Source organism: Anser brachyrhynchus, assembly GCF_964034855.1.
Source record: "Anser brachyrhynchus genome assembly, chromosome: 32".
In the NCBI taxonomy this organism is placed as follows: domain Eukaryota; kingdom Metazoa; phylum Chordata; class Aves; order Anseriformes; family Anatidae; genus Anser; species Anser brachyrhynchus.
The window spans coordinates 228,688-251,512 of NC_137725.1; the positions used below are offsets into that span (position 1 = coordinate 228,688).

General features: G+C 71.1%; 2 protein-coding genes across 2 annotated transcripts; one reads left to right on the plus strand and one right to left on the minus strand.

The window, feature by feature from the left end:
• Positions 1 to 891: 891 nt before the first annotated feature.
• RDH8 (retinol dehydrogenase 8) lies at positions 892 to 3,084 on the minus strand. Its single transcript, XM_080571519.1, is given in 7 exon segments — positions 892 to 1,125; positions 1,127 to 1,156; positions 1,241 to 1,424; positions 1,515 to 1,608; positions 1,681 to 1,860; positions 1,946 to 2,107; positions 2,594 to 3,084. Coding segments are annotated over 6 exon segments (834 nt in total). The 5' UTR covers positions 2,097 to 2,107; positions 2,594 to 3,084; the 3' UTR covers positions 892 to 930.
• A 1,239-nt stretch (positions 3,085 to 4,323) lies between these two features.
• Positions 4,324 to 22,708, plus strand: COL5A3 (collagen type V alpha 3 chain). Its single transcript, XM_080571520.1, has 67 exons — positions 4,324 to 4,480; positions 5,999 to 6,166; positions 6,270 to 6,483; positions 6,559 to 6,721; positions 7,171 to 7,293; positions 7,402 to 7,548; positions 8,334 to 8,447; positions 8,529 to 8,690; positions 8,845 to 8,892; positions 9,008 to 9,049; positions 9,126 to 9,188; positions 9,382 to 9,456; positions 9,535 to 9,618; positions 9,696 to 9,752; positions 9,894 to 9,947; positions 10,026 to 10,079; positions 10,226 to 10,279; positions 10,363 to 10,416; positions 10,490 to 10,543; positions 10,629 to 10,673; positions 10,874 to 10,927; positions 11,037 to 11,081; positions 11,248 to 11,301; positions 11,384 to 11,428; positions 11,513 to 11,566; positions 11,677 to 11,721; positions 11,810 to 11,863; positions 11,959 to 12,003; positions 12,234 to 12,287; positions 12,467 to 12,574; positions 12,670 to 12,723; positions 12,797 to 12,850; positions 13,020 to 13,064; positions 14,145 to 14,198; positions 14,294 to 14,338; positions 14,517 to 14,570; positions 14,663 to 14,716; positions 14,798 to 14,851; positions 14,977 to 15,084; positions 15,213 to 15,302; positions 15,394 to 15,447; positions 15,619 to 15,726; positions 15,804 to 15,911; positions 16,290 to 16,343; positions 16,497 to 16,550; positions 16,712 to 16,819; positions 16,920 to 16,973; positions 17,090 to 17,143; positions 17,235 to 17,288; positions 17,407 to 17,460; positions 17,624 to 17,731; positions 17,874 to 17,927; positions 18,114 to 18,167; positions 18,304 to 18,357; positions 18,468 to 18,521; positions 18,628 to 18,735; positions 19,724 to 19,777; positions 19,857 to 19,910; positions 20,014 to 20,121; positions 20,234 to 20,287; positions 20,537 to 20,572; positions 20,693 to 20,746; positions 20,871 to 21,114; positions 21,216 to 21,328; positions 21,471 to 21,539; positions 21,652 to 21,888; positions 22,017 to 22,708. Exons 1-67 carry the CDS (start codon positions 4,414 to 4,416, stop codon positions 22,161 to 22,163), a joined length of 5,316 nt encoding a protein of 1,771 aa, XP_080427646.1. The 5' UTR covers positions 4,324 to 4,413; the 3' UTR covers positions 22,164 to 22,708.
• Positions 22,709 to 22,825: the final 117 nt, after the last annotated feature.

Here is a 22,825-nt window from a genome sequence, read left to right on the forward strand (position 1 = left end):
CCCCAACATCCTCAGACCCCTCTCCTCAGAGCCCCCTGAAGCCCTCCCAGGGTTCCCCAACACTCCCAGAGCCCCCCTAGGGCCCCCCAACATCCTCAGACCCCCACTCAGGGCTCCCTAAACCCACAAAGCCCCCCCTCAGGGCTCCCCAAAACCCTCAGAACCCCCCCCCAGACCTCCCCCTGACACTACTCCAAACACCCAAAACCCCCAGAGTCCCCCCAGGGCTCCCCAACACCCCCAGAACCCCCCTCAGGGCTCTCCAACCCCTCCCCAAACTCCCTCAGAACACCCCAAAAACCCTCCAGAGCCCCTTCAGGGCCCCCCAAGCCCCCCCTCAAGCCCCCTCAGGCCTCCCCCTGGCACTACCCCAAACACCCAACACCCCCAGAGACCCCCTCAGGGCTATCCAACCCCTCCCCCCCCCCCCCCGTTCCCCCTCAGGGCTCTGCAACACCCCTAAAACCCCCCAAAGCCCCCCCCCCAAAAAAAACAGAGACCCCCCAGGGTCCTCCTAGGGCTCCCTGAACCTCCTAAAGCCCTTCAGAGCTGCCCCCAAAACACCCGAAAACCCACATAAATGCCCCAATGCACCCCAATACCTCCAGGTCGTCCCCCCCCCAAGCCCCCTCTAACCCTTCGAGCCCCCCCCAAATCTCCCCCCACCGGTCCCCAAGCCCCTTCCCCAGCTCCTCGCTGCCCCCCCGAGCCTCCCCGACCTCCTCCCCACACCTCAGGGTGCCCAGCCCCGCAGGACCCCCATCCCTCTGCCGTCCATTTGTCCCGCTGCCCGCAGCCGAGGTGCTCAGGGCAGCGCCCCCACCACGTCCCCAACCCCATCCCCACAAAGGGGGGGGTTCCGCCGTTGGACCGAGACCCTCCCTTCCCTCCCCCCACCCCAGCCCTTCCCCAGCAAGACGCCGCCCGCGCTCAGAGCGGGGCGATCCTGCGACGGAAGCAGCCGCAGGTGAGGCACCGCAGCGCCGCCATGCTGAGGTGGAAGAGGGTCCCGTAGTGGAAGAGGAGGCGGTGGTAGGTGCGCACCGACAGGTCCCCCGAGGGGTCGGCGTACTTGAGGGCCACCAGCGGCGTGTAGAGGCTGTTGGTCTGCGTGCGGAACGCCGGGGCGCTGCGCCCCGACGACGCTCACGATGGCCTGCGGACGGAGCCTCGAAACGGCGTCTCGAAGGCACGGCCCCGCGTCGTGTCCCCCCCCCACCTCGTTATCCCCGCCTCGCACCTCGGCCACGGCCGCCGGGCTCTGCCCCAGCGTGGTGAAGATCTCGTGCGAGGCCGGCAGGTAGACGTCCTTGAAGTAGCGCACCGTGGCCTCGTCGGCGCCGGGGAACTCGGATCGCGACACCTCCTCCATCAGCTTCAGCTCGAAGTCCGTGTTGACGGGGCCCGGCTCCACCATGGAGACGCTGCGGGGCCGCGGGGAGCTCGGGGGGGGGCTCTGCGGGGTCCCCCCCCCGATCCCCCCCCCCCCCCCCCGCACGTCCCCTCGTGCTCACAAGACGTTGAACTGCAGCAGCTGCACGGCCAAGCTCTCGCAAAACCCCTCCACGGCGAACTTGGAGGCGGCGTAGACGTCGTTGAAGACGATCCCTGAGGGAAGAGAGGGGCTGGGGTGGGCGAAGCCCCCCCCCAAAAAAAAAAACACCCTCTTCGAGGCCTCACCCTGCAGCCCCATGACGCTGCTGACCACCACGATGTGGCCGCTCCGGCGCCGCTTCATGTCGGGCAGGACGGCCTTGATCATCCTCACCGCCCCGAAGAAGTTGGTCTCGAAGACGCGCTTCATCTCCTCCACGCTGATGCTCTCCACGGGGCCCACGCGCCCCACGCCGGCGTTGTTCACTGCGGCGTCACGGGGAGGGGGGGGGGGTCTCAGAGTCCCCCCCCGGCCCCGCTTCCCCGTGCCCCCCGGCCCCGCCGCGCTCACCCAGCACGTCCACCCGTCCCCCGGGGATGCTGCTCAGGCACTCGGCCACCGAGCTGTCGCTGCAGACGTCGAGGCGCTGGATGCTCAGCGTCTTGCCCAGCGCCGGCCCCGCCGCCTCCTCCAGCTTCTCCTTCTTCCCCAGGTCCCGCATGGTGGCGATGACTGCGGGGAGCCCCGTTACGGGGCCGAGGGTTGGAGAGCGAAACCCGGGCGGCCTTTCTCCCTAAGCTGCTTTGGTAACGCGGCCTTTAATCCTCCCCCGGGGACTAATCCCCGCCGTGGGGGTCGGCGATGGGGCGCACGAGGCGAGGGGGACGCGGCAAGCGGGCGGCACGGGGCTGAGGACAGGGTGCGGGGACCGCGCGTGGGTCCGCTCGGGTGCTGCGAACACCGGCCCCAAGCGCGGTGTGCGCCGCAGGTGCCGTCCCTGTCCCCATCCCCGTGTCCTCGCGTCCCCAGGCACGTGGGGGGGGACACCTCGGCGAAGGGGGCTGCGCGCCGGGGCGTTAAATTTTTGGGGGGGGGCTACGGAGAGGAAGAAACCCCAAGGGTGCCCTGCTGGGGGTGAGCGCAGCTGGGAGGGACCCCAAACCCTTCACCCTCCCGACCCCAAAGGATTTCCAGGGCCGAGGGTCCCCCCCTCCTCACCCTGGAAGCGGCGCTGGGGGTCCTGCGCCAGCCTCACGGCCACGGCCAGGCCGATGCCGGAGGAGCAGCCGGTGACGAGGACGGTGCGGGGCGCGGGGGCCGGCCATGGCTGCGCTGGCCTCGAGTCCAAAGGCTCTTATGAGATCAGGACCCGGCGTCACGTGGCGGCGGGATCAGCCGCCCCGAGCCCGTAGCGGGGTCCCACCACCCGCAGCCCCCGTCCCCTGCCCAGCAGCCCCCCGAAAAACCCCCAAACGGGGCACGCCTCGCTGCGGCCCTACAGCGAGGCGCCCACGCTGCGCCCCGCGGCGCTGGTGGGGGGAAACCCCGCAGCCCCCCACCCCCGAGCGGTTTAGGGGCGCTGCGACAAGGTGCCCGCGGGGTTGGGGGCTTGGCTGCGGGGATGGGGGGCGTCCGGGGGGGGCCCCCGTTACTGCAGAGACGGCGGTAAATATTTGCCAGGAAATGGGAAAACGGGTCAGCGGGGCCGAGGCGCCGTGACTCAGGCGATGAGGCAATGGGGTGGCTGCGGCCAGCCGGGCCCCGGGGGCCAGCACGGGCGAGCGGCAGCTGCGGTGTGGGGCTGGGCGCCCCCAAATCCCCCCCCCCATCTTTAACTCCCCCCCCCGGGCTTTGTCATGGGGCTGGGAGCACCGTGGGGGGGGGCTGTGCACCCCAAAACCTGCCGGTTTTGCTGTGGGGCTGGCAGTGGGGTTTTGGGGCTGGGTGTTCCCAATCCTGTTGTCCTCGCTGGGGGGATGGAAGCGGGTGGGGGTCTTGCACCCCCCTAAACCTGGCCGTTTTTTGGGGGGGGGGGGGCGCGCACCCCCAAAGCTGGCTGTGGGGGGTGTCTTGCACCCCCGAACCTGCCCTTTTGTGGGGTTTTTTTTTGAACCCCTAAACCTCCCCGTGCGGTCAGAAGTAGGATGGGGGGCTCTGCACCCCCAAACCTGGCAGGGAGGAAGGGGGTGCACCCCTAAACCTGCCTGTGGGGGGGGGGTCTTGCACCCTCAAATCTGCCCCTGGGGGGGAGTCCTGCACCCCCAAATCTGCCCGGGAGGGGACAGTGCACCCCCAAACCTCCTCATGTGGGGTTTTGCGTGCCCCCAAACCTGCCCCTGGGGCTGGGAGTGGGGTGGGGGCTGTGCTCCTGTAAACCTGCCTGTGGGGGGGCGTCTTGCACCCCCAAATCTTCCCCGGGGGGGGGGGTCCTGCACCCCAAAACCTACCCATGAGGGGCAGTCCTGCACCCCGAAACCTCATGTGGGGTTTTGTGTGCCCCCAAACCTGCCCCTGGGGCTGGGAGTGGGGTGGGGGCTGTGCTCCTGTAAACCTGCCTGTGGGGGGGCGTCTTGCACCCCCAAATCTTCCCCGGGGGGGGGTCCTGCACCCCAAAACCTACCTATGGGGGGCAGTCCTGCACCCCCAAAGCTCATACAGGGTTTTGTGTGCCCCCAAACCTGCCCCTGGGGCTGGGAGTGGGGTGGGGGCCGTGCTCCTCTAAACCTGCCTGTGGGGGGGCGTCTTGCACCCCCAAATCTTCCCCGGGGGGGGGGGTCCTGCGCCCCCAAACCTCCTCATGTGGGGTTTTGCGTGCCCCAAACCCTCCCGTGGCATCTCGCACCCCCCAGCCCCGTTTTTGGGGCCGTGCTCCCGGAGCGGGAGGGGGGGGTTAAATTAACCGGGGGGGTGGGGGGGGCTCCGCCCGGGGGCCGGGCCGGGCTGGAGGCGGGGGCGCTGGGCGGGCCGGGGCTCCCCCCGCCCCGCTGGGCTCGGCACGGCGGCGGCAGGGCCGAGCTGGGAGCTCCGGGACCGGGGGCATGGAGCCCCCCCCGCGCCCCGCCGCCCTCCTCGCCCTCCTCGCCCTGCTGCCCGCGGCCACCGCAGGTACCGCACGGCGCGGGGGGGGGGGGGGACACGACGTGGGAAACCCGGGGGGGGGGAGGTTTTTTTTTTGGGGGGGGGGGGGTTCCCCACGCCCACGCGTGTCCCCTGCTCCGCGCCCCCCCCCCCCTTCCCGTGGTCACGCGTGGGGGACCCCCCCTTGGGGTTTTGGGGGGGGGGGGGTCCCGGTGCCTTCAGCACCACGGACAGGGGTGGGGAGGGGGGGGGAGTGTCCCCCGGGGGGGGGGGCAAGCACCCGTTTTTGGGGGGCGCCCGCCGGGAGGTGGCTGCTGGGGTCCTCCTGGGCTGGGCGAGGGAGCGGTGAGTGCTGGGGGGGTCACCGCGTGGGGGTCGTGCCCCCAGGGTTAAGGGTGCCCCCCCCCCTCCCCTAATTATTGGGTGCCCCCCACCCTGGTTAAGGGTCCCCCCCCCTGCAGCCCAAGGGACCTGGTGTCCCCAAAGACACCCGTGTCCCCTCCACGGTGCGTGGTTTGGGACACGAAGCCGGGTCACTCGGGGGGCTGTCGGGGCGGGGGCGGGGGGGGGGCATTTTGGGGAGCCCCCCCCCCCAGGGTGTGAATAACGGGGATTGACCTTCGGCTTTCCCACGCCCGCGCCCCAAAACACCCAGGCCAGGCATCCGCGGGGCCGGGCCGGTACGGCCGCTGCGGGGCCACCCACGACTGCTGTGCCGGGAAAGGGGGGGTGGTGGTGGTGGTGTTTTGGGGGGGGGGGGTCCCGGCCTGGTGGTGGTGGTGGTGGGGGGGGTCCCGGCACGCCACGAACCCTCCCCGGGGAGCACGGGCAGGAAACCGGACCCATGTGCCGGGGTCAGGAGGGCCTGAGATTCGGCACGGCCGCGGCGGGGTCAGCCCGTTCCCAGCCCCGGCCGTGTCCCTGCTGTCACTTAGGGTGCCCCAGATGGGCTGGGGGGGGGGGGGGGCACAGCGTGGGGAGCCCCAGGAGGAATTATCCCCCCCCCCCACCCCCCACACCGTTCCTGCACCCGATTCCCCTTCCCCAGCTTGCCCGGACAGGCTTCTCCGTGCATCTGCCGCCCGGGGCGGGGGGCCCGGTGCTGTCTGATGTGGATGCGTTCACCCCCCCACCCCAAATCCCACGTCTGTCCCCCCCCCCCCCCCCCCCACAAACACACACCTGGCCGGGCCGGGATTAACCCTCAGCACGCCCGGCTCCTGCTTCCTCCCCTCGTCGCCCAGCCAAGCGGGGCGCTCACGGGGTGGGGGGGTGGTGGAGAGGAAAAGGGGGGGGGGGGGGGGGGGGGGGGGTCTCCCGCCCCTTGGGGTGCTCCCGTGCCGCGGGGGCGGAGGAATGCGCCGGAGGAATCTGGCGGCCGCGGACCGGACCTTGGGCCCACACAGCTGCCTGGCACCGGCCCCGCTTTGGCAGGACGCAGGCAGGGGGATGGGGACGCGGCGGAGGTCCCCGGCTAAAGGCACCGATGTCGGGGGGGGGGGGGTTCCCCGGAAAACCCTCGGGGGTTCTCTTCTCGCCCCGCAGCCGTGCCCGTGGACGTGCTGCAGACGCTGGGCATGAAGGACGGCCGGGAAGGCGTCGCCGTCACCGCCGGGATCTGCACGCGGCGCCCCGGCACCGAGGACCCCGACTTCGCCTTCCGCGTGGACAACCGCACGCAGCTCAGCGCGCCCACCAGGCAGCTCTTCCCCGGTACGACCCTTTTTTTTGGGGGGGGGGGGGACGCTCCGGGGGCAGCGAGCATCCCTAGGGCGCCCCCCACACCCCCCCTCCCCCGGTTCCTCCCCTGCTGCAGATTCCTCCTTCCCCGAGGATTTCTCCATCCTGGCCACGGTGCGTGCCCGGCGCGGCGGCCAAGCCTTCCTGCTCTCCGTCTACGACGAGCGCGGCGTGCAGCAGCTGGGGGTGGAGGTCGGGCGCTCGCCCGTTTTCCTCTACGAGGACCAGGACGGGCACCCGGCCCCCGAACGCTACCCGGTTTTCCGCAAGGTGAACCTGGCCGACGGCAGGTGAGCGTCAGAGCCGCGGGGGGGGGGTGCCGGATCCTGCCCCTTTCTCCCCAACCCAACCCCGTCTCCCCGCAGGTGGCACCGCGTGGCGCTGGCCGTGGAGGGCACCAACGTGTCCCTGCTGGTGGACTGCCACCTCCTCGCCACGCTGCCGCTGGAGCGAGGACCCCGGCCCGTCGTCAGCACCGAGGGGGTGACGCTTTTCGGGGCGCGCCTGCTGGATGAGGAGGTGTTCGAGGTGAGGCCCCCCCCCCCCAAAAAAAAAATCCCCGTGCCGTCGTCCCAGCTGTCACGGCGGCGGGGTGCAGGAAAACGGGGGGAACCCGCGAGCTGCGGTCGCTTCTGCTGGGGGCTGCTCGCTGTCCCCGTTCCCCTCCTTGCATTCCTGCCTGCTGCAAATGTCAGGGGCCACGGGCAAAGAGGACGCTTTGAGGCAGCGAGGCGACTGGAGCTGGTGTCCCCCCCCGCTTATTTTTCCCCCCGGGGAGCAGACAAGGGTGCCTTTGTCTGCTCGCCCCCCCCTGTGCCTGCAGCCGGGGCCAAGGGGGTGTCTGTGCTGGCTGTCCCGAGCTGTCCAGGGACAGGGCACGCATCCTGGGCATCCTGGGAGGGGGAATAAAAAAAATAATAAAAAAAACCAACCCTCCCCCCTACCTTCCACCCCCTTCACCCTCTCCTTCGCCGCAGGGCGACATCCAGCAGCTGCTGATCGTGCCGGACCCCGCGGCCGCCCACTCCTACTGCCAGCTCTACATGCCGGCCTGCGACCAGCCCCTGCTCTACCCGCTCCTGGCCCCCTTCCCGGAGGAGGTAGGCACCCGACCAGGGACGGCGAAAGGTCGGGGGGGGACCCTCGGGAGCTCCCCTCCTGCCGATGCCCCCCGACGCCCACGTTTTTCTCTGCGCTGCCCCTTGCAGAGCGGCCCGGAGCCCAGCGCCGCCCCGCGTAGGAAGGGCAAGAAGGGCAAGGGGAAAGGCAAGCGCAAGGGGAAAGGCAAGAAGAGGAGGAACAAGGAGCTGCAGGAGCAGCACGAGGCCTCCGAGCCCCCTGCCGTGGCCAACCAGGTAGCGAGGGTGACCAACCCGGGGGAGCAGCCGAGCCCCGAATCTGGTTTAAATACGGAGCGGTGTGCGTGGCCCGAGGGACCCAGATGCGTCTCCGAGCCGGCAGTGCCTCGGCGTGCTCGCGCCGTGCTGCACGCAGCCCCTTGCATCCAGAGCAGCTTCCCCGCCTCGTCTTTGTGCAATTTGGGGCAAAACGGGCCGGCTCCGGCAGCGCTGGCCCCGGCGGAGCCAGACCTTTGGGTCTGTTGGACGTGATGTCCGTGCCGGCTCCTCCCCGCGCCTGCAAGGACGCCGGTCCCGATCGCACCTGGGGCTGAGCCGTCCCCACGGCTCCTGGCCTCGTCCCAGGACCCGCTGGGGGTCCCCTGGGGGCAGCCCCCTCTTCGCCTTCGTCCTCCCTTGGCTCTGGAAGTGGGTCAGGGCTGCAGCTGGAGGCCGTACGCTGGCCAAGGGCCGTGGTCCCTCCTGCCGATGACTCAGCCTTGGCCGGGAGGGAGAGCCCCGGCGAGGGGTGGCCGTGCTCCAGGTGCTGCTCCGAGCCAGGGGCTGCGCGGCCCCGACGTGCGGGGGAACGGCAGCCCCGGCTGCCCAGCCCTGCCTCGCCTTCCCCTGGGTGCCGCCGCGTCCTCCCCAACGGCTCCGGCGTCCAAAAGCTGGGCTGCGGCGGGGTGGGGACACCCCGAAATCGCGGCGTCGCTGCGGGACCCCGTGAGGGTCGCGGGCCAGCGCCTCCCTCTGCTGTAGCGCTGGGATCCTCACCCCGCGCCCTTTCCGCATTGCCCAAGGCCAGCGCGCCCACGCCGACGCCGCCGTCTGTGGAGGACGGCTCCCCGCCGCCGGTCACCTCCAGCCTGGCCACCACCGTGAGCGTCGCCCTGAACCGCACCGACCCCTTCGAGGTACCGCCGAGGCTGGGAGCAGCAGCGGGCAGGCGGATCCCCAACGTCTGTGCATCCCCAGCGTCTCCCCCTGTCCCTCAGGATGCTGGTGAGGAGCTCGTGCTGGAATCCGGGGAGGACGGAGCCGCTGGGGCTGCCAGCGCGGAGCTGCCAGGCTACGAGGACTACTACGACGGGGACCCTGCGAGCCCGGAGCGGTTCGGCCCCGCCGAGCGGGAGGAGACGGTGATCCGGGCTCCCCAGGTAACGCTGGGGACGAGGACCGGGACCCCCTCCAGCCACGGCCGGACGAGCTGGGGCCACGGTATGGGGTCCGGGGGCCGTGCAGGCGGTTCGGAGCTCTGCCCCGAGCTCGCGGCCGCGTCCCCTCACCGCGGCGCCGCGCTGCGTCCCGCAGGAGCCCAGCCTGAAGGGGGACAAGGGCGAGCCGGCCGTCGTGGAGCCGGTGAGTGGGGTACGGCCGCTCGGGGACGCGTGGTGCCCTGCTGCAAGCCACCCGTGGCTGGTGGCTCGCAGGACAGGGCGCAGGGATGCGCCGCGCTCACTCCCATCTCTTTTAGGATCGGCGATTTGAGGGGCCGCCGGGACCCCCGGGCCCTGCGGTAAGGAGCAGGGGGTGCTGCAGCGGGGAGGGCTTGCAGAGGCCCAAGCATTAACACGCCTCCGTGTCCTCCGCAGGGGGAAACGGGACCCCTGGGACCACCGGGGCTCCCAGGGCTGCCCGGGGACCCCGGAGAGCAGGTATGGAGCAGACAGGGGGAGGGAGAGCTGCCCCGCACCGCGGCCGGCTGTGGGGCCGCAGGCGTCTCGGCGGCCGTGCCGCTGCATGCCGGGGCGCGCGGGGCGCTGGAGCTGCAGGCCCTGACCTGACAGCCCGGCTTCTGCTGGCGTGATGGTGATGAGCACCCCCCCGCTTCCCCCCCCGCCCCGACAGGGCCCCGCGGGACGGCCGGGGCTGCCAGGAGCCGACGGGATCCGCGGCCCGGCCGGGACCATGATCATGCTGCCGGTAGGTGCTGGGGCGGCGCGGGGACGTGGGGCTGGGGGCAGGTGGCTCCCCCCTGCCCTCACTCCGCTCCTCTCCCAGTTCCAGTTTGGCGGAGACTCCCTCAAGGGCCCCACCGTCTCCTTCCAAGAAGCCCAAGCCCAGGCGATCCTGCAGCAGGCGAAGGTGAGGACCCCCGCGCCCACCCCAGCGGCTCAGCCTCCCCGCTCCCGCCTCACCCCTCTCCTCTTTTCTCCCCCCAGCTTGCCATGAAGGGCCCCCCCGGCCCCATGGGGCTCACCGGCCGTCCGGGTCCGCTGGTGAGTGCTGCTGGCGTGGGGGCTGCTGCGCCCCCCCCCCCCCCCCGGGGTGCCCACCCCACCAAGACACCTCGCACCGGGGTTTTTGGGCACCTCAGCAGACCCTCATGGCGGGGGCTCCACGCTCTCCTGTTTCTCTAGGGTCTGCCCGGACACCCGGGCCTGAAAGGGGACGCAGGGGACATGGGGCCGCGGGTGAGTCTCGTAAGGTTTGGGTCCAGGGGTCGTTGGAAGCCTTCCGCTGCTCTGACACCTCTGCCTCTTCTCCGTCAGGGTCCCCGGGGACTGCAGGGACCACCGGGACCACCGGGGAAGCTGGGCAGACGGGTAAGCGCTGTGGGTTTTGATTTCAGCCCCCCCCCAAAACGTCTTGCCCTGCTGTCACGCGCAGCCAAAGGTGCCACCGACTGCCCCTCGCCCCAGGGGGCACGGAGCCTTTCGCCCCTTCCTTACCCCCTCGCCTCCTCATGCAGGGCCGCGCTGGAGCAGATGGTGCCAGGGGTCTCCCGGGGGACACCGGACCCAAGGTGCTCGGGGTGCCAGGACGCCCGCGTCCCCTTTGCTGAGGGGGACGGGGACGTGGGCTCATCCTGCCCCTTGCGCCCCGCAGGGTGACCGGGGCTTCGATGGCTTGCCGGGGCTGCCGGGGGAGAAGGGCCACAGGGTAAGCGCCGCCGCGCCGCGTCCCCTCCGGCCACCGCCCGTCCCGTTGTCCCCTCACCTCCTCTGTCCCGTAGGGTGACGTGGGGAAGCCGGGACCAGCGGGCAACCCCGGGGAGAAAGGCGCCAGGGTGAGGAGCGTGGGGAGAGCTGGGGAAGGATCAGGCCCCCGGTGGCGTGGGCAGGACGCGCTCAGCTCCTCTCTGTCCCTTCCAGGGCTTGGATGGCTTGCCGGGACCGCGGGGGCAACCGGGGGAACCCGTGAGTATCCGTGGGGGGCCTGGCCTCGGTTCTCCCCCAGCCCCAGGAGCTGGGGGGGGGGGGGCACAAAGAGCCAGGACACCCACGCTTGAGGGGCTTCGGCCCGTGGGATTCCTCCCCGCAGCGTTTTGGAGGGGAGATTTGGGCTCCTGGCGCAAATATAGGGCCCCCTGCTATAACACCTCTGTCCTTGGCCCTAGGGCATGCGAGGGCTCATCGGCTCCCGCGGCTCCCCCGGCCCCCCGGGACCACCGGTAAGGGGCAGTGTCCGTCTGTCCGTCTGTCCCTACCTTGTGCCGGGGGGCTTTTTCTGCGGCGTCGCCTTTGGGTGCAGCGCCCTGAGGCTCCCTCCTTCCCCTGCAGGGTGCCAGCGGCATCGATGGCGCGCCGGGACCCAAGGGCAACGTGGTGGGTGTCAGCGGGGGGAGAGCGGGGGGGCCCTGCTGGGAGCCCCCACCCCGAATTAAGCGGCGAGAGGCTGCGATGCCCCAAGGGAGGGGAGGCACGGGAGGGTGCCTGCAGGTTTTGGGCAGTGCTGATGGATTTCCTCTGCGCCCCCCCCCCCCCCCCAAAGGGAATCCAAGGGGAGCCTGGCCCCCCGGGACAGCAAGGAAACCCCGGTCCGCAGGTACGTGGCTGTGATGGGGGGGCAGTGGGGTGTCCCCGCGGGGCTGGGGGTCCCTTCTCAGCACCCCACTGTTCTCTCGCAGGGTCTGCCCGGCCCCCAGGGCCCCGTCGGGCTGCCAGGGGACAAGGTGAGTCTGGAGCCAGCGCGGGCGAGGTGGGGGGGCCCCAGCTGAGGTCCCACCGCGTCCCCCACACGTCCTCCTCTCGCCCAGGGCCCGCCGGGGAAGCCAGGAATCCAAGGGGTGGCTGGGGCCGACGGGCCCCCGGTGAGTACCGGCGAGGGGCTTTGGGGTCGCGCTGGTCCCCAGCACCGCGGGGACAACGGGGACGGCGTCACCTCCCCGGCTTGGGGCTCATTTTTGGGGCGTCCCCGCAGGGTCACCCTGGCCGAGAAGGGCCGGCCGGAGAGAAGGGCCTCCAGGTAAGGGGACGGTCCCCAACCCCGTGTCCCAGGCACGGCCGTGGGGTCTCCTCTGTTTTTTTCTTGCTGATGCTCCGTCTGTCCCCAGGGTCCTGTGGGTGCCCCAGGTCCCGTCGGCTATCCAGGACCCCGTGGGGTGAAGGTAAGCCCACATCCCCCTCCACCACGCGCTGCGTGGGGGCCAGGGGGTGTCCCCCAGGCTGGGGTCCTCCTTCCGACCCCTTTTTGTCTCTGCAGGGAGCTTTTGGGGTGCGGGGCCTGAAGGGCAGCAAAGGGGAGAAGGTAAGGGGTGCGGTGGCGAGGGGACAGCAGGGGGTGGGGGTCTTTGTCCCGTGGCAGCCCCTGGTTTTGGGGGGCACTCGTCCCTGCCCTGTGATAGCCCTGGGGTTGGGGGGTCAGGGCTGCGGCTGGAGGCAGCCCCTCTGCATTGGGATTTGGGGCTCGGCCCCACACCGCGGCCCCATCCCCAGCCCCAGCCCCCCCCCCCCCCCAAAACGTGCCGCTCCCTTCAGGGTGAAGACGGATTCCCTGGCTTCAAGGGGGACATGGGTCCCAAAGGCGACAGAGTAAGCGGGGTGCTGGGGTGGGGGTGTTCTCCTCCTCAGGGCTGCATGGGGAAGCCCCACGGGGCTGCAGGATTTGGGGTCATACGGGGAGGGATGGGGCCAGGGGGAGACAACTCGGGTCGGGGGGGGGGACCCGTCCCGCCGGCAGCGTGCTCCCTGCACCTTTGCCTTGCCTTCAGGGCGACCAGGGCTCGCTGGGTCCCCGCGGCGAGGACGGCCCCGAGGGGCTGAAGGGACAGACGGGTCCCATGGGGGAGCCGGGCGCTGCTGGCCCCGCGGGCGAGAAGGTGAGCGCCGTCCCCATGTCCCCACGGCCCCGTCCCCGTGTCCCCACGCCCCCCCTCCCGTAGCCCACGGCTCGGCTCCGCTCTCTCCTTTGCAGGGCAAGCTGGGGGTGCCGGGCCTCCCGGGCTACCCCGGGCGCCAGGGCCCCAAGGTGAGTAAAAGGGGGGTGGCATTTGGGGTGTCCCCAGGTGCCCCGGGTTGTGACCTGCGCTCTCTGTCCTTAGGGATCCGCCGGCTTCCCGGGTCCCGTGGGGCTGGCAGGAGAGAAAGGCAAGAGGGTGAGTCCCCTACGTCGCGCCAGACCGCCCCGCTGGGACGTTCCCCGTCCCCCGCGTCCTTCTGGGCCACCCCCTCGTGGCCACGCACGCTCTGCCCCCCCGCCCCGGGAAGCTCGGGGGGGGCCACCCCGTGCGCTGCCGTCCCCACACACCTCGTCTCTCCCCACAGGGCAAGGCTGGCCAGGCCGGGCAGACGGGACAGCGAGGGCCCCCGGTGAGCGGCCGCAGCCCCGGCCCCGAGCTGGGGGTGATGGGGATCGCCCCGGGTGCCGTGATGGGGATCGCCCCGGGTGCTGTCGGGAAGCCCAGTGGGGCCGCTCGTACCCCACAGGGACCATCACGGGGCCGGTTATATCCCACAGTGACCATTGTGGGACTGGTTTTATCCCATAGTGACCATCGTGGGGCCAGTTGTATCCCACAGTGACCATTGTGGGACTGGTTTTATCCCACAGTGACCATCGTGGGGCCGGTTGTATCCCACAGTGACCATCGTGGGGTTGGTTTTATCCCACAGTGACCATCGTGGGGCCGCTCGTACCCCACAGGGACCATCACGGGGCCGGTTGTATCCCACAGGGACCATCGTGGGGTCGGTTATATCCCACAGTGACCACCGTGGGGATGGTTTTATCCCACAGTGACCACCGTGGGGCCGGTTATATCCCATAGTGACCATTGTGGGACTGGTTTTATCCCATAGTGACCATCACGGGGCCGGTTATATCCCACAGTGACCATTGTGGGGTTGGTTATATCCCACAGGGACCATCGTGGGGATGGTTTTATCCCACAGTGACCATTGTGGGGCCGGTTATATCCCACAGTGACCATCGTGGGGTTGGTTTTATCCCACAGTGACCATCGTGGGGTCGGTTATATCCCACAGTGACCATCACGGGGCCGGTTGTACCCCACAATGACCATCACGGGGCCGGTTGTACCCCACAGCCACCACCCCAGGACCGATTGTATCCTACAGCACCCATCCCCGGGCCAATTATACCCCGTGACGACCATCCCGAGGCCGGTTGTAGCCCACGGCACCCATCCTAGGGCCATCCTTGGGTCCTGCCCTACCCCGCAGCCGCATGCCCTGCGTCCCACCTGCGTCCCATGGCAATTAGGATTGGGGGGGGGCTCTCAATTCCCACAGCAGCCAGCCCCAAACTTCCATCTGCGTCCTACGGGAGCTGCCCTGGGGACAGCCGTGTGCCGTCCCCCTCCCGTCCCCTGTCCCCTGCCCCGCTCCCAGCCCCACGGCTCCTCACGCCGACTCTTTGCCTCCCCGCAGGGCCTGCCGGGGGAGCGAGGGCTGCCCGGCCCCACGGGGAAACCCGGCCCAAAGGTTGGTGGGAGCCTGGTTTCGGGGTCCTCCTCGTCCCCGCTGTCCCCCCCCCCCCCCCCCCAGCCGCCACCCTCAGCCTGCTTCTGTCTCCCCAGGGAGATCCCGGCCACGACGGGGCCCCCGGCGTGGTGGGAGAGAAGGTAAAGACGGGGCGGGCGGTGCACAGCCACGGGGTGCACCCCTGCGAAGGCACCCCGGGAAGGAACGGGGGCCGAGCGCGGGGGGGGGTGACGGGGCACCAGGCTTGGGGAGGGCACCGCAGAGCCGTGGGGGAAGCTCCAGTGCCGCCGCCGCCGACGTTTTCCCTTCTTCCCACAGGGCCCTCAAGGTCCGCAGGGTCCCCACGGCTTCCCGGGCACCAAAGGGCCCCCTGTAAGTGGGGGGGGGCAGCGTGGGGAGAGGAGCGGGGTTGGCGCGTCCCTTGTCCTCCCCCCACCCCCCCACAACCCCCTGCTCCCATCTAGGGCCCCGCCGGGAAGGACGGCTTGCCGGGACACCCGGGGCAGCGCGGCGAGCCGGTGAGACCCCCGCACCCCCTGCCCCCGTAGGGGACAGCTGGCCAAACCCAGCGTTAACCCCCTCTCCTTTCTCCTCCGCAGGGATTTCACGGCAAAACCGGCCCCCCCGGCCCCACGGGGGTGGTGGGACCCCAGGTGAGGGGGGGGCAAATCGGCAGAGCTTTGTGCGGGAGCGAGCCCGGAGGGATGGGGAGACCCCCCCCTTCCCCCCCCCCCCCCCAAAAAAAAAAATAAATGCTCACCCTGCTTTCTGCCCGCAGGGTAAATTGGGCGAAACGGGGCCGGTGGGTGAGAGGGGGCACCCAGGCCCTCCTGGCCCCCCCGGGGAGCAGGGGCTGCCTGGGGCTGCTGGCCGAGAAGGAGCCAAGGTAGGAGCGGGGCCTGGGGGGGTCCGCGCGCCCACCCCCTCTGTGAGCTCCGGGGGGGGGCTCGAAGGCTCTCCCCCGGCTCTCTGGGGACAGAGCAAAGCCCTCTGCTCCTCCCATCCCCCTCGCAGGGAGACCCCGGCCCGGCTGGCGTCGCCGGTAAGAGCGGCCCCCCGGGCGTCCACGGCTTTCCCGGCACGCGGGGGGCACCCGGAGAGACGGTGAGCGGCGCCCCAGGCGCGGGCACAGCCCGATACGGCCCCCCCGGGAGAGGGGAGCGGGCTCCTTCCTAACTCCCCCGCCCTCCCGCAGGGTCCTCCCGGCCTGAAGGGTGGCGAAGGCCCCCCCGGCCCCCCCGGGCCCACGGTGAGTACAAAGCCTTTGGGGGGGGGGGGGGTTCGTCACGAGCTTTGGGGCTCCCCTCGTACGCTCTTCGGGGAGCAGTTTTGCTTCGGTGATGAAGAGGAAGGGGTCTCTGAGGAAGAGGAAGGCTGCTGAGCCTTTCTCCCTCCACCCCTGCCTCCCTCTTCTCCCCAGGGTTCCCCCGGCGAGCGAGGCCCCACGGGGGCTGCGGGAGGCATCGGCCTGCCCGGCCGTGGGGGGGCACAGGGCCCCCCCGGCCCCCTGGGCGAGAAGGGGTCCCCGGTAGGTGCAGCGGGGCGCGGGGGGCGAGGCGGGAGGTGTGGGGCAGCTCCCTCAGCCCTTCCCCTTCCTCCCCGCAGGGCGAGCGGGGTCCCACGGGTCCGGCCGGGCACGACGGGATCCAGGGCCCCCTGGGGCTGCCGGGGCCCCCCGGTCCCCCCGGCCCCGCTGGAGAGGATGGGGACAAGGTGAGTCGCGGGATGCAGCTCAGCACCTCCAGCAGTGGTTTTTTTTTTCCACGTTTTGCTGTTGATATCACGGGGAGGGGGGGGGGGGGCCCTGGGACGAGCGCTGGGGACGCGTCCCGGGCTCTGGGGACCTCCCCGCTGGGTTTGTGGCTTCCCGGGAGCGGGGACGTCCCCGGGTGGCAGCAGGCTGGCGGCGCCGGCAGGCTTCCTTGGCACCGCCTCGCAGGTGGTGGCGGGTTTCCCTGGTGCTGGGATTTTCCTTGGCCCTGCTTCCCCGGCCGTGGCAGCTTTCCCTGGCTGCCAGCGCTCCCGGCTCGTGCGGGTGACGGGGAGGTGTTGGGGGGGGACAGGAGTTTGTCACCGTGTCCCTCTGTCCAGGGCGAGATGGGGCTTCCCGGACAGAAGGGCAGCAAAGGCGACAAGGGCGAGGCGGTGAGTGCCGAGGGGCTGCTCTGCCCCTGGAGGGGTCCTGGAGGGGTCCTGGAGGGGCAGAGCAGCTCCAGGAACGGGGCGAGGTGGGAGGAGTGAGGGGAGAAGGGTTTGGGGGCTCCCCCGAACCCCACGTGGGCGCTGCTGTCCCCGCAGGGCCCTCCGGGACCGCCAGGAATCCAGGGACCCATCGGGCACCCCGGCCCTGCGGTGAGTGTCTCTTGGGGACCCTTCCCACCCCGCTTCTTCCCCCGATCCCACAACCGAGCGCTTGCCCGCACCCCCTCCCTGCTCAGCTCCGTCCCCTGCCCTCCCGGATCCCCCCCACCGGGGTCCGCGGGGGCCTGACCCCCCGACCTGTCCCTCGGCAGGGAGCGGACGGGGAACCGGGGCGCCGCGGGCAGCAGGGGATGTTTGGGCAGAAAGGAGATGAGGGATCGCGGGGTCACCCCGGCCTGAGCGGCCCCCCCGGACTGCAGGTAAGGAGACCCCCAGCTGGGGGCCTGCTGGGCCAGGGGGGACACCACGGCTTGGGAACAAGGGACACGAGGGACCCCGGGCTAACCCCCGTTCCCACAGGGCATGCCAGGCCCCCCAGGCGAAAAGGGCGAAAACGGAGACGTTGGCCCCATGGTGAGGACCCCCCCCCCCCCGGCCTCGTCGCTCGGACCGCAGCCCCTTCCGAGTCCCTCCCCACGCAGCCCCCCCGTTGCTTTTTGGGGTCTGACCCCGCTCTGTGCCCCCCACAGGGACCCCCTGGAGCGCCAGGACCCCGTGGGCCGCAGGGACCCAGCGGTGCCGAGGTGAGTGCAGCCTGGGGGGGGGGGGCTCAGCGAGGGCTGGAACTTGGGCTGCCACCAGTTCCACCCCCCCCCCCCATCCTCTTGCTTTTAGGGTCCCCAGGGAATGCCGGGCGGCGTGGGACAGCCGGGAGCCGTGGGAGAAAAGGTAAAGCCGTGGCTGGGAGGGCGACGTGGGTCTCGAGGTCTGGGCGGTGGGGTGGGGGGAGCCGCGTGCACCTCCCGGCGCCCAGCAGCGTCCCTCTCCTTGCTTTTCTCTCGGGTAGGGTGAGCCCGGTGAAGCCGGGGACCCCGGAGCCCCTGGGGAGCCTGGCCCACCCGTGAGTATTGCAGAAAGGGGGTGTCCCGGGGTGGGGGGCGGGGGGGGCAGGATGCGGCACGGCACCGCGAAGGGGCAGAAAGCAGGGCCAGAGCGCCCGGCGAACCTTTTCCTGCCCGAAGCGCCCCGAACCTCGCTCTGACGTGCTCCCCGTCCCTCCGCAGGGCGTGAAAGGAGACGTGGGGGAGAAGGGAGACGCGGGGCCGTCGGGGGCAGCCGGACCCCCCGGCAAGAAGGGCCCCCCGGGAGAGGATGGAGCCAAAGGCAACCTGGTAAGCGGAGGAGCGAGACGCGGGGGACGCGGCCCCGAGCCCTCGCGCACCCCGCAGGCACCGAGCCCCTTCCCTTTCCCGCTCGACCAAGCTCTGGGGCTCTCCCCCAGCCCCACTCTCGTCTCCCCTCCTCTTTTTCCAGGGTCCCATCGGCTTCCCAGGGGATCCCGGCCCCCCCGGAGACCCCGGCCCACCGGTGAGTTTTCACCGGCCACCCCCCCGCGGTGCCCCGATGTCGCCCCCCTGTCCCCACCCTGGGCTTGGGGGTGCGGGGACACCGCGGTTCTCTCCCCCTGGCTCTGCCTCGAGGCATCCCGAAACCTCAGGGAGGGGGCTCGGGGGGGGGCAGCAGCGCGAATGCTCCCCCTGCCCTGTGTCGCAGGGTCTGGACGGGGCTGTTGGAGAGAAGGGGGATGGTGGGGACCCCGGCCTGCCGGTGAGTGGGACAGCAGGGGGGGGGCTTAAACCCCCCTCCCCCGGGGGTCTTGCACATCCGTGCGCCCCCCAGTCCCCGCTTTGGGGCCGTTTTCGCCTCTTCCCCTCACCCCGACCTCCCTCCGGCTTTGTTTCAGGGTCCGCCAGGCGCGTCAGGAGAACCGGGGCCCCCAGGCCCCCCCGGGCGGAGGGTGAGTAGGGGAAGAGCAGGAGGACGGGGGGGGGGGGACAGCGTGGGGCACAGCGGGGCTGCAAGCGGGGCCAGCCGCAGCTCCCGGTGTCCCCCCCCCTCCTTTTCCAGGGACCCGCGGGGCCCGTGGGGCGCGAGGGCCGTCAGGGCGAGAAGGGTGCCAAGGTATGTGGCCCCCCCCGGCCCCCCCCGGGGGCTCCCCAAACTCACTCCCCTCCAGAAGAGGAGGCTCGAGCCTCAGCTCTCCGTGTCCCCCCCCCCTTGTCCCCAGGGTCAGCCCGGCACCGAGGGGCCGCCTGGGAAGACGGGACCCGTGGGGGCGCAGGGGCCCCCGGGGCGGCCGGGCTCCGAAGGGTTGCGGGGGATCCCTGGCCCCGCGGTGAGTGCTGGGGACGGGGACAGCGGGGACGGGATATGGGGATGGGGACAGTGGGGACATTGGGGATGAGCTACAGGGACGGGGACAGCGGGGACGGGGACAGCGGGGATGGGGACAGTGGGGACAGGGGCATTGGGGATGGGCTACAAGGATTGGGACAGTGGGGATGGGGACAGTGGGTACGGGGACAAAGGGGATGGGGACAGCGGGGACAGGGGAATCAGGTAATGGGCTACAGGGATGGGGACAGCGGGGACATTGGGGACAAGCTACAGGGATGGGGACAGTGGGGATGGGGACAGTGGAGACGGGCATTGGGGATGGACAGTGAGGATGGGGACATTGGGAACAAGGGCACTGGGGATGGGGACAGTAGGAATGGGGACAGTGGGGACAGGGGAATCAGGGATGGGATATGGGGATGGGGACAGTGGGGATGGGGTCAGCAGGGACAGGAGCATTGGGATGGGATACGGGGATGGGGACAATGGGGATAGGGACAGTTGGGGACATTGGGGATGGGCTACAGGGATGGGGACAGCGGGGATGGGGACAGCGGGGACAGGGGCATCGGGGATGAGACACAGCGATGGGGACAGGAGGGATGGGGACAGTGGGGACAGGGGCATAGGGATGGGATACGGGGATGGGGACAGCAGGGACAGGAGCATTGGGACGGGGACATCATCGGGGAGCGATCAGGAGGCATCAGGAGCAACGGGGATGGGGACAGCGGGGACAGGGACATCGGGGGGTGAGCTACAGCAGTGGGAACAGGAGGGATGGGGACGGGAGGGATGGGGACAGGAGGGACAGGGGTAGTGGGGACATTCCCATGTGGCCGAACACGTCCCCAAAACCATGGCCTGGAGGCGTCCCCTCGGCCCCCACTGCCGCAGCCGGAGGCGACGGCGGCTCGGAGGGGCGTTTTGGGGTGGGGATGGGGGCTCACCCCCGTGCCCCTCTCCCCGCACCGCGTCTCTTGCAGGGCGAGCAAGGCCTCCTGGGGGCACCGGGACAAGCGGGACCACCCGGCCCCCTGGTAAGGCGGGGCGAGGGAGCGCTGCCATCCCCGCCGGGAGCGGCGCGGGCAGCGTTGACGCCGCCTTTGCCTCTTGCAGGGCCCCGTGGGATTGCCCGGCCTCAAGGGAGACCCCGGCCACAAGGGAGATAAGGTGGGACGGGGCGTTTTGGGGGCGGGGGGGGGGGTGTTGGGGGGCTCGGCTCCAAGCCCTGCTCCTCGGGAGGCGGCCGCCTCACCGTCCCTTTTGTCCCCAGGGCCACGCTGGCTTGATTGGGCTCATCGGACCGCCGGGGGAGATGGGGGAGAAAGGAGACCAGGGGCTCCCGGGCATCCAGGGCCCCCCGGGACCCAAAGGAGACCCCGTGAGTCTTTGGGGTCTCCCCTGAGCTTCAGGGCTGCGCGGCTTGAGGGGGAGACGAGGCGCAGGTAGGGCGCAGTCCCCTCGAGCGCGGGGCTGATGCTGACTCCCCACAGGGTTTGGCTGGCCCCGCCGGCCCCACCGGCCCCCCCGGCCCCCCCGGGCTCTCGGTGAGTATTTGCCTGCGCCGTTGGGGTGCTCCAAGCGTTACTCTGCGCCTCCTCTTGCGCGTCCCGGCCTCTCCTGCCTGCCTTTAACTCCCCTACAGGCCCCGGGGGGGGGCTTTGTCCCCAGGATGGGAAAGGGGCAGGGGGGAGCACGAGCCCCGTAGGGGGGGGTCGGGGGCAGCGCCGTGGGACCGCTGCGTGCCCAGGGCTGCTCCCAGCCTGCGCCGCTCCCCTCTCTTCTCTTCCCCGCAGGGTCCCTTGGGCCAGAAGGGCTCCAAAGGCTCGCCGGTGAGTGCTGGGGAGGGATGGGGACGGGGAGGGGGCTCCCATCGTGTGCTCCCATGGGACCCCCCCCCCCGGGTGGGTGGCAGCAGGGAGCGAGTGCTGTGTGGCCGACTCCTTTTGCAGGGCGCTCTGGGTCCCCGAGGTGACACAGGCCCCCCAGGGCCCCCAGGACCACCGGTAAGGGATGCTTTGGGCACGGGGACAACGGGGGGCTCTGCTCCCGAGCTCCCCCCCCCCCCCCCTTCCTCATCCTGCCCCAAACACCCATCCGCTCTCACCCCTTTTTCTGCGCCCTCCCCAGGGCCGCCCGGCTGAGCTGCTCGAGCCGCTGCCCTCGAGCCGGAGCGGGAGGCACCGGCGGGCAGCCCAGGGGGCTCGGGGCGAGCAGGGCACCCCCCCGGACTACGAGGGGCTGGAGGAGGTGTACGCCTCGCTCAGCTCCCTGCGCACCGAGGTCGAGCGGCTGCGGCGGCCCCTGGGCACCCCCGAGAGCCCCGCGCGCGTCTGCAAGGAGCTGCAGCTCTGCCACCCGCACCTGCAGGACGGTGAGGGCTCGGGGAGCGGGAGGGCGGGGGGGGGGGCCGCCAAAAGCAGGGAGCTGGAGCGGCTCCGTCCGTCCGTCTGTCCTTCCTGCCCCCCTCCCCAGGCGAGTACTGGATTGACCCCAACCAGGGCTGCTCCCGAGACGCCTTCAGGGTTTTCTGCAACTTCACAGCCGGCGGCGAGACCTGCCTCTTCCCCGACAAGAAGTTCGAGGCCGTGAGTTCGGGAGGGGAGGACAGGGGTCCGAAAATGCTCCCCGGCAGCTGGGAGACCAGATGGGGGGGCGTTTTGGGGCTCGCTTTTCCCTGTGCTCTACGAGGCCGGGGGTCTGAGGCTTCGCCTCCTCTGTCGCCCCCAGGTCCGCCTGGCTGCCTGGAACCGGGAGAAGCCGGGGACGTGGTACAGCACCTTCAGGAGGGGCAAGAAGGTAGGAGCCACGGGCACAAGGCTCCTCGAGGGGAGGGCGAATCCCGCGCTCGGCGTCGCCCTGGCCCCTCGTCTCAGCCCCGCGCTGTCCTGCCCCCCCCCCCCCCCGGCAGTTCTCCTACGTGGACGCGGACGGGAACCCGGTGCCCGTGCCCCAGCTCACCTTCCTGCGCCTCCTGAGCGCCAGCGCCCGCCAGAACTTCACGCTGACGTGCCAGCACGCCGCCGCCTGGTACGACGCCCCCGCCGCCTCCTTCGCCCGCGCCCTGCGCTTCCGCGGGGCCAACGACGAGGAGCTGGGCCACGACCACCCGGCCGCCCCCGTCCGCGCCCTCCGCGACGGCTGCCAGGTGAGGCCCCCCTACCAATTCCCCTACCCGCCCTCCAACCCCCTCCCCGTGTCCCCCAGCACCCCGTTTGCTGGTTTTTTTTTGGGGTGGGGGGGTTCCCAGCCCCTCGACCCGCCCCGTCCCCGCAGGAACGCCGCGGCCAGGAGCGGACGGTGCTGGAGGTGTCCTCGTCCCGCGTCGAGCGGCTGCCGCTGATGGACGTGGCCGTGGCCGACTTCGGAGACGCCAACCAGAAATTCGGCTTCGAGCTGGGCCCCGTCTGCTTCGTGGGCTGAGCGCGGCCCCTGGACACGGGCCGGGGGGGGGGGGGGTCTCCGTGCCCCCCTTACGCCGCCCCCCCGCGCCAGGGACAGTGACCCAGGCTCTGCTCTGGCATTCTCAGGACTCGGAGCTGCCGCAGCGCCGTCCCCTCCTGCCCTCGTGGGGCCCCCCCCCCTTATTTATACTGCCGGCTCCTTGAGGCAGGAGGGGGGCAAAGCTGGGGCAGGGCACCCCAGATTGTGGGGAGGGGGGGCTCGAGCCCCCCTCCCCGTGGTGCTACAACGCTCCCTTAGTGAAGCACTGGACGTGCCCTCGGCACGGCGACACCGAGACCCCCAACCCGCGGGGAGCGGGGGGGCACCGGATCCGCTTGTCCCCCTCCCGGTGCCATCGCGCCCTTGCCAAGCCGGGACCCGATTTTACCGTGGTCCCCCGCGGGGGGAGCCCCCTGCCCATTTTTTTTTTGGGGGGGTCTCCCCATTTCGCCGTGGGGCAGAGCTGGGGAAGCTCGGCACCGGTCCCGGTGCCGTTACTGTACGATAAACCCGACTGTACGGAAGCCGGCTGCCCCCCCAAATCCTTCCCGATTTCCGTGGAAATGGGGCGGGTGGGGAGGGGGGGCCCCCCCCCCACACACTTCGGGGGGGGGGATTTACCTCGGGTGGCCCTGGAGGGG

Coding starts and splice junctions, on each gene's coding strand:
- COL5A3 (XM_080571520.1), top strand. CDS start 4,414: ATGGAGCCCCCCCCGCGCCCCGCCGCCCTCCTCGCCCTCCTCGCCCTG. Junction 6,167..6,269: donor CACCAGGCAGCTCTTCCCCG/GTACGACCCTTT, acceptor CCCCTGCTGCAG/ATTCCTCCTTCCCCGAGGAT. Junction 20,288..20,536: donor CCGGCCCCCCCGGGCTCTCG/GTGAGTATTTGC, acceptor TCTTCCCCGCAG/GGTCCCTTGGGCCAGAAGGG.